We start from the raw sequence: 13,967 nt of genomic DNA on the forward strand, positions 1-13,967 counted from the left end.
GGGGAAAGCCCACATGTGGTGTGATGGCCAAGTGTCCAAACTTATACACTTAAAATATAGCACATTCTTCTTCCTCTTCTTCTGGCTGCTCCTGTTAGGGGTTGCCACAGCACATCAACAATTAGCATAAAAAGTAGAATCTTAAAAATATTTACACATATTTTAGAATTTTTTTTGGTGTTTGCTACATCCCCCTTTTATTTTAATGGAAGCAAGCACTCGAGCTGGTATGGATTCCATACATTTGTGTAAAACCCGATGATTCTTCTTCGATCAAGTCCATTAGAATCATGTCTGGATACATACTTCCACGGAGCGTATAATACTCAAAGAAAATACCAAGCACTTAAAAATCAAAATCATAAATTTGCTTCAAATTAGTGGCCTAGAAATAGTACAGATGCTTGAATATTTAATATTCAAGATATTGAACATGTCTTTTCTTTGTTTTAAATTTGTCACTCAAAATTGTAACACTTCTAAAATTTTAAAATGGGAAAAGGGACCAAAATTTGAAAAAAAAAATAAAATAATAATAATAATAAATAAATAAAAGTACCCCACAGTACACCCCCACACTCGCATGATTTACCTGTATGCAGTTTTGAAGCCAGTGATAGGAATACGAAGGCTCTGGCCTTCCTCTACTGTGATCATCTGAGCAGAAGGCTCAAAGCGAAATTCTTTCATCATGGGTTTGAAGTAGTACTGGCCAGGACTCTGTATGGAGAGGGTTTGGGTTGAATTGCACTGAATATCTGAGAAAAACACTCTAACAGATTATTTTATAACCTTGATAAAACTGTTATTAAGTTATCTTTACACATTCATGATGGAAATATGAGCAGAATATCAGCACTGCAGAAATTCAGTTGTGCAGTACCCAATACTATCCAACTATGATTAAATTGGACCTACAAAACAAAAGGTTTTTGTTTTACTAGTAAATTCTGTGTTGTTGAACAGCGGTAGTCAGCTGAGTATCATGAATTTTTTCTTGTTGGTTTTTATTTACCAGATTGTTGAAGGTCAGGAGTCCTGTGTCCTGTGTGAGCAGATTGGAACGAAAGTTTCCACCACTGAGAGAGAGAAGCACTCCAGAGAGAGGTAGGCCATCCTCTGCCTTAATCTGTTAAGAAAAACAGACTGAAGCAGAGCAGTGACGAGCACAGGCGATTGCTCTAAGACAACGAGGGAGGCTCAGCCTCCTCTAAAAATGCCCTTATAACTTTGTGTGTGTGAGTTTTTCCCCCTCGTGATAGCGCGATGCAGCGCAGCCTCAGTGGACTTCAATGGCATTTGGGAGCTCTGCGCTTTTCAATCTCAAAATGCAAAACGGTTATTGGACAAATACTGCGAAAACGCCCGCCCACGGAGTCTCACGGACTCCCAGCCTCAGTGGACTTCAATGGCATTTGGGAGCTCTGCGCTTTTCAATATCAAAATGCAAGATGATTATTGGACAAATACTGCGAAAATGCCCGCCCACGGACTCCGAGCCTCACATGGGAGGGACATGGCAAAGCTTTCCGCGAGGAGACTGGTGATTGGTGAAAGCGGCCGGATATTTTCTTTGATTGACAGCTCGTTTCAACTATAGACAGGCAGCGGTGAATTTCAGTTCAGTCCCATGCGGATTCGCGAGTGCTGTGGTGTACTGTAAGAGATCAGCTTACATTTCGATTTCATTCATTACATACGGTTTCTACCAGCTTTTTTTAGTTTGTATATATTTTCATTGTAAATAAAGTGTAAATATAGTGTTGTCAAGTTTGCTTAGTTCCTGAAATTTCGTTTATTTGAGTGACTGAACTTGAACTTGAGGGGGCTAGTCAGCTAGCAAGAAAGCTGCGCACAGATGCCAAGCATTGCTGATTTAATTTTGGCGAAGCCATTTGCCAGTCTTCCTTTCAAGGAAAAAATTAAAATTAAAGAGGAGGGTAGACCAACGCCTCAAACTGACTTGGTGAAAAAGGTAGGGAATAATACTCGTTCCTTTCAGCTCTCCTGGTACGAGAAAGTGAATTGGCTAACAGCAAGTGACCCACATCAACAACAGTAAATAGGCTACTTTAGTAATATGTCATGGATGGACCAAAAATATAGAATCTATTTAAAATGTTTATGCTGAGTATATTATATTGGAATATATATTTTTCTGGATATGAATTAAACACAGCTACAATTTGGAAAACATTTTTAAACAAAAACACAGCCGAGAACATTTCACACTAGAGACCTGGATTAAAAGTGAAGGGTTATCAAAATTGTCAATAAAACATTTCTCAGTCAAAATAAGTAAAATATAGGGAAAGTGTCATTGAATGAAATGTGTGGCACCCAGCTCTACTGCTGAGGTTCCTGACAAAGAGCTGCTTTTAATAATGATCAATTTTTAAACAACATGCCACAATTTTAAAATATAAAATGTTAAAATATACCCCCCCCAACACCACCATCATGTATATTGGACAGTAGGCTAATGGGCCAAAAGAACCTGTTATTTCACAGTTTGTGACGCTGCCAACAATCAGCCAGATCAGAGGCAAGAGTATGGGCAAAATTGATGTGTTTTTTCTTTTAAAATCTGGAAATGTCGTAACCGACCAGCCTCCCCTGTTTGAAAGACTACCAGCCGCCACTGGTGACGAGCATTCTAAATTCTTAATCTTTCCTCCAAACCTTTGTCTTCAGTACAGATTCTGGGATTTATAAATGTGATATCTTACTAACAGTATTCTCTATGCTCAGATCTCTTCAATTTTTACACATATGGCATAACAAGGTTTGTTTGCTTTTTTTTATATAAATTACCACATTTCTGACCAGTGAATTTTACATGTACATTTTCAGCCGTACATTGTTTTGCTTAATTATGTGCAGTGTCAATCTGAAGAAAAATTAACAGAACAAAAGCATCAAGTTTGCTCTGATTTAGCTCAGCAAAAAAAGGTAACAGGTGTGAACTGGCCCTAAGATAATAGAATATTTTCATTACATTCCTTATATATATATATAAAAAAAAAAAATATATATATATATATATATATATATATAAAAGTATGAATGTATAATGTATGCATGTACATATGCATGTACACAGTCCACGTGAAATCACCAGAGGGCTCCCAACTAACCATCTCAGCTTAGCTTTATGGTTTCTGGAAATCTCAGTATTCCCAATAAAGTGTGCAAAATTTCAAACTTGTACCTGCATGAGTTTTTGAGAGAGATTGATGCTTTTAAAAAGGGGCATGGCCCCAATTTTTCAGTGAAAATGAGGGCTAGAGAAAAAGTTATAAAGTTCCATAAGTCATACATGAAATAACTTAGTATTCACAGCAGATACATGGAATTTTCAGGGACTGTTGTCTTGTAAAACCGAAAGTTCACAACTATGCTTTCTCTGTTTCTGCAGTCTATGATGATTTGAGGTACCACGTCATCTGCTGGTGTTGGTCCACTGTGTTTTATCAAGTCCAAAGTCAATGCAGCCATCCACCAGGAGATTTTAGAGCACTTCATGCTTCCATCTGCTGATAAGCTTTCTGGAGATGCCTTTTCCAGCAGGACTTAACACCTGCCCACAGTGCCAAAACTACTGCCAAAGGGTGTGCTGGCCATATATTATTGTGCTTTATTGGCCAGCCAACTCACCTGATCTGTATCCCATGGGGAATCAATGGGGTATTGTCAAGAGGAAGATGAGACACACTCGACCCAAAAATACAGACGAGCTGAAGGGCGCTATCAAAGCAACCTGAGCTTCAAATAACACATCAGCTGTGCCACAGGCTGATCGCCTCCATGCCACACAACAATGATGCAGTAATTTGTGGTAAAGGAGCCCCAACTAAGTATTGAGCATATAAATGAACATACTTTTCAGAAGTTGGACATTTCTGTATTGTAAATACTTTTTTGATTTACATTAGCTCCTGGACAGAGCAGAAACCACAAGCATTGAAGCCACCATCTTAAAAGCATAGCTCCAAAGGACAGGGCATGTCATTTGAATGGATGACTCTAGAATCCCCAAGCAGCTCCTTTATGGTGAACTCTGCCACAGCAAAAGAAACACAGGAAGACCCCAGAAACCATTCAAAGACAGTGTCAAGCTCAACGTCACACATGCTGGCATCCTCCCTTGGAAGCTAGAGGAACGTGCACTAAACCAAAATGCCTGGCGCACATCGATCACATGTGTGTAGGTCACATTGGTGCCCTTTAGGGGCACCAGCAGCTTTAGTCAGGTGTATACCGAGAGCCAGGGCGCCAGACATAGCAGGTAATCTTAGGGTCCTAGGCAAGCACAGGTTCTCAAAGATAGTTATACATGCAGGAGCTAAATGATGTATGCCTTCGTCAATCTGAGGTTACGAAGAGCAACTTTGTAGAGGTGTTTAAATTAGCGAAGGCGATGTCCGATGCTGTAGTATGCTCTGGTCCCACCCCAATGCGGCATGGCGATATAGCTTACAGCAGGTTATGGTCGCTGAACTGCTGGTTGTCCAGGTGGTGCTCTGAAAACAGTGTGGGCTTTATAGATAATTGGGCTAATTTTGAGGGCACTGCTGGCCTGTTAGGGCGGGACGGTATCCATCCCACTCGGGAAGGTGCTGCTCTCATTTCCTGCAGCATAGGGCATAGTCTCAGAACAGGCCTTGTTAATTTCTGACAATCCAGAGCCAAGGCCAGGGAGCAGACGAACAGGCTAAACCGACTGTCTGCTATCTGCACAGAGTCGTCACTCAGGGTCCACTACATCGAGACTGTGTCTGTTCCCCGAGCTCAACAAAAAGGTAGAAATATTCAGAGAGTTTGTTCCAGTAACCTAATCAATATAAAATTAGATCATACTGACTGTACAGCTGCTGCCAGCACCTTTGATCTAAAGGTAGGGCTATTAAATATTAGATCTCTTACATCTAAAGAGGTAATGGTTAATGAACTTATTACTGATCAGGAGTTTAATGTACTTTGTTTAACCGAAACATGGATTAAGCCAAATGAATATATAGCATTAAATGAAGTGAGTCCTCCTGGATACAGTTATATACACCAGCCTCGTCTAACTGGCAGAGGAGGTGGTGTTGCGGTTATTTATAATGATTATCTAGGTGTAACACAAAAACCTGGTTATAAATTTAATCAAATCAAATCAAGTTTATTTGTACAGCGCTTTTAACAATAAACATTGTCGCAAAGCAGCTTTACAGAATTTGAACGACTTAAAACATGAGCTAATTTTATCCCTAATCTATCCCCAATGAGCAAGCCTGTGGCGACGGTGGCAAGGAAAAACTCCCTCAGACGACATGAGGAAGAAACCTCGAGAGGAACCAGACTCAAAAGGGAACCCATCCTCATTTGGGCAACAACAGACAGCCTGACTATAATATTAACAGTTTTAACAGGTATAACCCTCAACTGTCCTCATGGGGCCGTCCTTCACAGGAGTGGGGCGATAAAACTCCGACCAGACACAGGGCACCAGGATGGATCAAGCAGGTCCGAGGGGCAGAAGAGGCCAGCATCTCAATCCCAGGATCAACATGTAACTCAGAGGGACAGATGGGGGGAGAGAGAGAGAAAGAAAACATGTTGTTAGGTATGCCCTAAAAATGACAAGTATTAAATCTGTGTGGTAGGCTCGCAGAGACGAGAGTCTTTACATCAGGCATGACACACAATGGCATGTTAATATGGTAAAAAAATATATCATGACCTGCTCTGGCTGGATGCTTGATTGGGTGATGGGAGCACACTCCTCAGCAATGATGAGATGCAGATGGGACCCTTAGGCCTGGCCAAGACAATTCAGTTACATTTCACCGGGTCTGGGACATGCGACAGAATGTCTGACGGCCGATTCCCTGCAGGCTACGATAGCCAGTCGAGGTCCCCACCGTCTCCACCAAAAGATTTCCTGTTGACTCCATGTAACTCAGAGGGACAGATTTGGAGTGGGGGGGGGAGAGAAAGAAAACACAGGTGGTTAGGTATGCCCAATGTCACCTGAATAAGTAGGAACAGTATACATATTGCACAGAGTACAAGCAGGGACTCCGGCAACTAACTATGACAGCATAACTAAAAGGAGAGAGCCAGAAGGTAACACAGGCATGAGGGAGCCCCGGGACATAAAGCAGCCAGCCACTGCACCGTCAACAAACTCGAGTGAGCAAGCGAGTGGGGACTGACAGCATCCATACATCCCAGTTTACCAAAACACTATGTCTGAGGACCCTCCAGATCTACTCCTTTATCTCATAAACACCATTAATAAAAGGCTTGACTAAACAGATATGTTTTCAGCCTAGACTTAAATGCTGAGACTGTGTCTGATTCCCGAACATTATTTGGAAGGCTGTTCCATAACAGTGGGGCTTTGTAAGAAAAGGCTCTGCCCCCTGATGTAGCCTTCACTATACGAGGTACCAGCAGATAGCCTGCACCTTTTGATCTAAGTAGGCGTGGCGGGTCATAGAGGAGCAGAAGTTCACTCAGGTACTGTGGTGCGAGACCATTTAGTGCTTTAAAGGTCAATAGTAGTATTTTATAATCAATACGAAATTTGATTGGGAGCCAATGCAGTGTGGACAAGACAGGCGTGATGTGGTCACATCTTCTAGTTCTAGTAAGGACTCTTGCTGCGGCATTTTGAACTAACTGGAGCTTGTTTATGCACTTATTGGAACATCCAGACAGTAAGGCATTACAATAATCCAACCTGGAGGTAACGAAAGCATGGACTAGTTTTTCTGCATCATGCAATGACATTAAATTTCTTATCTTTGCAATATTTCTGAGATGAAAGAAAGCTATCCGGGTGATGTTATCAATGTGAGTTTCGAATGAAAGACTGGGGTCAATAATCACTCCGAGGTCTTTTACTGCTGCACGTGAAGAAACAGAAAGGCCATCCAGAGTTACTGTGTAATCAGAAAACTTACTTCTAGCTGTATGTGGTCCTAGCACAAGTACTTCAGTCTTGTCAGAGTTAAGCAGAAGGAAATTTATAAGCATCCAGTGTCTAATGTCCTTAACACATTCCTCAATTTTATTAAGCTGGTGTCTCTCATCAGGTTTTGCAGAGGCATACAACTGTGTGTCATCAGCATAACAGTGGAAACTAATACAATGTTTACGAATAATATCGCCCAGAGGTAACATATATAGAGAAAAAAGCAGTGGACCCAAGACAGAACCTTGTGGAACACCAAACTTTACCTCGGTACGTCTAGAAATATCACCATTTATATCAACATACTGATAACGATCAGTTAGATAAGACCTGAGCCAGGAGAGGGCCATTCCCTTAACTCCCACAACATTTTCTAGTCTATCCAGAAGAATGGAATGATCAATGGTATCAAATGCTGCACTAAGGTCAAGCAACACAAGCAGCGAGACACAGCCCTGATCAGACGCCAACAGTAGGTCGTTTACTACTTTAACCAGTGCTGTCTCTGTGCTATGATGAGGTCTAAATCCTGACTGATACATTTCATGGATGTTATTCCTATGTAAATATGAGCATAACTGCTGTGCCACAGCTTTTTCAAGGATCTTGGAGATAAAGGGGAGGTTTGATATTGGCCGATAATTGGACAGCTGACAGGGATCAAGGTCAGGTTTTTTAATCAGGGGTTTGATAACTGCTAGTTTAAAGGATTTGGGTACATAGCCAATCATAAGAGAAGAATTTATTATTTTTAGAAGCGGTTCAATTACTCCAGGCATTATCTGTTTGAATAGATGTGTCGGTAAGGGATCTAGTACGCAAGTTGAGGCTTTTGATGTAGAGATTAATGAAAGTAATTCAGTTTCATTTAGGGGAGTAAAACATTCTAACTGATGATCTGATACAGTTATATTGTTAACTACAAGGTCACTTTCATTGTCTAACCTTAAATTAGTAGTTTGAATTTTTTGTCGGATATTCTCAATTTTGTCATTAAAAAAATTCATGAAGTCGTTGCTACTACATACTGCAGGTGTGCATCTGTCTATAGTGGACTTATTCCTGGTTAATTTTGCTACAGTATTAAATAGGAATCTAGGATTATTTTTGTTATCTTCTATTAGGGAGGAGAGATATGTCGATCTCGCAGCACTAAGAGCTTTTCTATACTTCAGGAAGCTCTCCTTCCACGCCAATTTGAACACTACCAATTTTGTTTGACGCCATTTACGTTCCAATTTTCGAGTGGTCTGTTTTAAAGTGCGAGTGTCATCATTATACCAGGGTGCTAATTTTTTGTCTCTGACCATTTTCCATTTTAAAGGAGCTACATTATCTAAAGTATGGCGGAACGTTGACTCTAAGCATTCAGTTGCCTGATCGAGTTCTGCAGGGGCTGACAGTGACCCAATCAAAGTTGACAGCTCTGGGAGATCATTTATAAAGCTCTGTGCAGTAGTTGACGTGAAAGTACGTTTAATACAGTAGCGTGGTGAGGTGCATATATTATTACTCAGACATATTTTGAATGAGATGAGACAATGATCTGAGATAACTTCAGACTGTGGAAGTATGACTATATTGTCTACGTTTAATCTGAATGTTAGTATTAGATCAAGGGTGTGACCACCATTATGGGTCGGTCCTATGACATTCTGCTTAATCCCGACTGAATCTAAGATGGACACAAACGCTGTTTTTAAAGGGTCTTCTGGGTTATCAAAGTGAATATTAAAATCTCCGACAACTAAAGCTTTGTCTAAGGAAAAACCAAATCTGAGATAAAATCTGCAAATTCAGAAAGAAACTCAGAATATGGCCCCGGGGGCCTGTAAATAATAAGCAATGGAATTAACTGGGTAGACTTGTTTTTCGAGGCTACATACATTATATGAGTATGAAGAACTTCAAATGTATTACATTTATAACCAGGTTTGTGTGTTACACCTAGATAATCGTTATAAATAACCGCGACGCCTCCTCCTCTGCCAGTTAGACGAGGCTGGTGTATATAACTGTATCCAGGAGGACTCGCTTCATTTAATGCTATATATTCATTTGGCTTAATCCATGTTTCTGTTAAACACAGTACATTAAACTCCTGATCAGTAATGAGTTCATTAACCATTAGCGCTTTAGATGTAAGAGATCTAATATTTAATAGCCCCACCTTTAGATCAAAGGTGCTGGCAGCAGCTGTACAGTCAGTCTGATCTAATTTTATATTGATTAGGTTACTGGAACAAACTCTCTGAAAATTTCTACCTTTTTGTTGAGCTCGGGGAACAGACACAGTCTCGATGTAGTGGGCCCTGAGTGACGACTCTGTGCAGCTAGCAGACAGTCGGTTTAGCCTGTTCGTCTGCTCCCTGGCCTTGGCTCTGGATTGTCAGAAATTAACTAGGCCTGTTCTGAGACTATGACCTATGCTGCAGGAAATGAGAGCAGCACCTTCCCGAGTGGGATGGATACCGTCCCGCCCTAACAGGCCAGCAGTGCCCTCAAAATTAGCCCAATTATCTATAAAGCCCACACTGTTTTCAGAGCACCACCTGGACAACCAGCAGTTCAGCGACCATAACCTGCTGTAAGCTACATCGCCACGCCGCATTGGGATGGGGCCAGAGCATACTACAGCATCGGACATCGCCTTCGCTAATTTAAACACCTCTACAAAGTTACTCTTAGTAACCTCAGACTGACGAAGGCGTATATCATTAGCTCCTGCATGGATAACTATCTTTGAGAACCTGTGCTTGCCTAGGACCCTAAGATTACCTGCTATGTCCGGCGCCCTGGCTCCCGGAATACACCTGACTAAGGCTGCTGGTGCCCCTAAAGGCTGAGCTAATTTCACGTGCCGTATGATAGAGTCCCCTATAACCAGAGCTCTTTCAGGTTTCTCAGTGGGTGCATCACTAAGGAGAGCAAACCTGTTCGACACGTGACGCGGAGAGGAGTGGTGCTCCCGTGGGCGAGCCTCAGCGGTAGCTTTGGCTCTACGCTTATGCCGCCGAGCCGTCACCCATTCGCCCCGCTGTAAGGGCTCTAATGCCGGAGTTGGGGGATTGCTAACTCCACCTAGGGCATCCAGACTTTCCCTAACAGAAACTACACTGTTCTCACGCTCACTAACCTGCTCTAAAGCCTGGACACGCGCTTATAAATATAAATTTAATACATTTGAAGTTCTTCATACTCATATAATGTATGTAGCGCCGAAAAATAAGTCTACCCAGTTAATTCCGTTACTTCTTATTTACAGACCCCCAGGGCCATATTCTGAGTTTCTTTCTGAATTTGCAGATTTCATCTCAGATCTGGTTATTTCCTTAGACAAAGCTTTAGTTGCCGGAGATTTTAATATTCACTTCGATAACCCAGAAGACCCTTTAAAAACAGCGTTTGTGTCCATTTTAGATTCAGTAGGGATTAATCAGAATGTCAGAGGACCGACCTATAATGGTGGTCACACCATTCAGGTTAAACGTAGAAAATATAGTCATACTTCCACAGTCTGAAGTTCTCAGATCATTATCTCACCTTATTCAAACTATGTCTGAGTAATAATATATGCACCTCACCATGCTACTGTATTAAATGTACATTCATGTCAACTACTGCACAGAGCTTTATAAATGATCTCCCAGAGTTATCAACTTTGATTGGGTCACTGTCAGTCCCTGCAGAACTTGATCAGGCAACTGAATGCTTAGAGTCAACACTCCGCCATACCGTAGCTCCTCTTAAAAGGAAAATGGTCAGAGACAAAAAATTAGCACCCTGGTATAATGATGACGCTCGCACATCAAAACAGACCACTCGAAAAGTGGAACATAAATGGTGTCAAACAAAGTTGGTAGTGTTCAAATTAGCATGGAAGGAGAGCTTCCTGAAGTATAGAAAAGCTCTTAGTGCTGCGAGATCAACATATCTCTCCTCCTTAATAGAAGATAAAAATAATCCTAGATTCCTATTTAATACTGTAGCAAAATTAACCAGGAATAAGTCCACTATAGACACATGCATACCTGTAGTATGTAGTAGCAACGATTTCATGAATTTTTTTAATGACGAAATTGAGAATATCCGACAAAAAATTAAAACTACTAATTTAAGGTCAGACAATGTAAGTGACCCTGTAGTTAACAATATAACTATCAGATCATCAATTAGAATGTTTTACTCCCCTAAAACAAACTGAATTACTTTCATTAATCTCGGCATCAAAAGCCTCAACTTGTGTACTAAATCCCTTACCTACACGTCTATTCAAACCGATAATACCTGAAGTAATTGAACGGCTTCTAAAAATAATAAATTCTTCTCTTACGATTGGCTATGTACCCAAATCCTTTAAACTAGCAGTTATCAAACCCCTGATTAAAAAACCTGACCTTGATCCCTGTCAGCTGTCCAATTATCGGCCAATATCAAACCTCCCCTTTATCTCCAAGATCCTTGAAAAAGCTGTGGCACAGCAGTTATGCTCATATTTACATAGGAATAACATCCATGAAATGTATCAGTCAGGATTTAGGCCTCATCATAGCACAGAGACAGCTCTGGTTAAAGTAGTAAACAACCTACTATTGGCGTCTGATCAGGGCTGTGTCTCGCTGCTTGTGTTGCTTGACCTTAGTGCAGCATTTGATACCATTGATCATTCCATTCTTCTAGATAGACTAGAAAATGTTGTGGGGGTTAAGGGAACGGCCCTCTCCTGGCTCAGGTCTTATTTAACTGATCGCTATCAGTATGTTGATATAAATGATATTTCTAGATGTACTGAAGTAAAGTTTGGTGTTCCACAAGGTTCTGTCTTGGGTCCACTACTTTTTGCTTTATACATGTTACCTCTGGGTGATATTATTCATAAACACTGTATTAGTTTCCACTGTTATGTTGATGACACACAGTTGTAAGTTTCTGCAAAACCTGATGAGAGACACCAGCTTAAGAGAACTGAGGAATGTGTAAAAGACATTAGACACTGGATGCTTATTAATTTCCTTCTGCTTAACTCTGACAAGACTGAAATACTTGTAGTAGGACCACATGCAGCAAGAAGCAAGTTTTCTGATTACACAGTAACTCTGGATGGCCTTTCTGTTTCTTCACGTGCAGCAGTAAAAGACCTCGGAGTGTTCATTGACCCCAGTCTTTCATTCAAAACTCACATTGATAACATTACCCAGATAGCTTTCTTTCATCTCAGAAATATTGCTAAGATAAGAATTTTAATGTTACTACATGACACAGAAAAACTAGTTCATGCTTTCTTTACCTCCAGGTTGGATTATCGTAATGCCTTACTGTCTGGATGTTCCAATAAGTGCATAAACAAGCTCCAGTTAGTTCAAAATGCAGCAGCAAGAGTCCTTACTAGAACTAGAAAATATGACCACATCACCCCTGTCTTATCCACACTGCACTGGCTCCCAGTCAAATTTCGTATTGATTATAAAGTACTATTATTGACCTTTAAAGCACTGAATGGTCTCACACCACAGTACCTGAGTAAACTTCTGGTCCTCTATGACCCGCCACGTCTACTTAGATCAAAAGGTGCAGGCTATCTGCTGGTACCTCGTATAGTGAAGGCTACGTCAGGGGGCAGAGCCTTTTCTTACAAAGCCCCACAGTTATGGAACAGCCTTCCAAGTAGTGTTCGGGAATCAGACACAGTCTCAGCATTTAAGTCTAGGCTGAAAACATATCTGTTTAGTCAAGCCTTTTGTTAATGGTGTTTATGAGGTAAAGGTGTAGATCTGGAGGGTCCTCAGACAGTGTGTTTTGGTAAACTGGGATGTATGGATGCTGTCAGTCCCCACTCGCTTGCTCACTCGAGTTTGCTGACGGTGTAGTGGCTGGCTGCTTTATGTCCCGGGGCTCCCTCATGCCTGTGTTACCTTCTGGCTCTCCCCTTTTAGTTATGCTGTCATAGTTAGTTGCCAGAGTCCCTGCTTGTACTCAGTGCAAAATGTATACTGTTCCTACTTATTCAGATGACATTAGGCATACCTAACAACCTGTGTGTTTTCTCTCTTCTTCTCCCCTCCCCCAAAATCTGTCCCTCTGAGTTACATGTCGGTCCTGGGATCGAGATGCTGGCCTCTTCTGCTCCTCGGACCTGCCTGGTCCATCCTGGTGCCCTGTGTCTGCGTCTCATCGCATCGCTCCTGTGGAGGGCGGCCCCATGTGGACAGTTGGGGGTCGCGCCTGGAGGACGATCTGGACTCTTGCAGTGGTGCATTTGTGGCTGGGGACTGCAGTTGACTTGCTGAATTTAGGACTGCAGTTGACTTGCTGACTTTGGGACTGTGGTTGTCCTGAATGGTTTTGCGCTGTACAAATAAACTTGACTGTGCGGGGCGATTTGCTGGTGACGCTTGGTGATTTATTCAAAATTGAAGACACGCTTACCCAATATCACTACCACATCATTCTGTAGTGACATGCCATCCCATCCATTTTATACTTCATGGGACCATCATCTCTTTTTCAACAGGACAATGACCCAAAACACACCTCCAGGCTATGTAAGTGCTATTTAACCAAGAAGGAGAATAAAGGAGTACTGCATCAGATGACCTGGGCTCCACAATCACCTGACCTAAACCCAAATGAGATCATTTGGGATGAGTTGGACCACAGAGTGATAGAAAAGCAACCAACAAGTTCTGTACATATATGGGAACTCCTTCAAAACTGTTGGAAAAGCATTCCAAGTGACTAAATCATGAAGCTGGTTGAGAGAAGGCCAAGAGTGTGCAAAGCTGTCATCAAAGCAAAAGGTGGCTACTTAGAAGAATCTAAAATATAAAAAAATTGTACTTTGTTTACACTTATTTTTGCTTACTACATAATTCAATGTTTTATTTCATAGTTTTGATGCCTTCAGCATCGTTCTAGGTTGAAAATAATAAAAATAAAGAAAAAAACCCCACTGAATTAGGTGTGTCCAAACTTTTGACTGTAGTGTGTGCGCGCATGTGCA

At 41.3% G+C, this 13,967-nt stretch overlaps 1 protein-coding gene across 1 annotated transcript in view; it reads right to left on the reverse strand.

Annotated features, from left to right (window-relative positions):
* nomo (nodal modulator) overlaps nucleotides 1–13,967 on the reverse strand; it is a 150,125-nt gene that overhangs the window by 18,977 nt on the left and 117,181 nt on the right. Inside the window, exons 23-24 of the mRNA XM_060919051.1 lie at nucleotides 1,016–1,129; nucleotides 593–720 (exon numbers count right to left, since the gene is read on the reverse strand). Of these exons, the coding sequence (XP_060775034.1) occupies nucleotides 593–720; nucleotides 1,016–1,129 (242 nt within the window). The remainder of the gene's footprint in view (nucleotides 1–592; nucleotides 721–1,015; nucleotides 1,130–13,967) is intronic.

This window comes from Neoarius graeffei, chromosome 4 (assembly GCF_027579695.1).
Source record: "Neoarius graeffei isolate fNeoGra1 chromosome 4, fNeoGra1.pri, whole genome shotgun sequence".
NCBI lineage: Eukaryota > Metazoa > Chordata > Actinopteri > Siluriformes > Ariidae > Neoarius > Neoarius graeffei.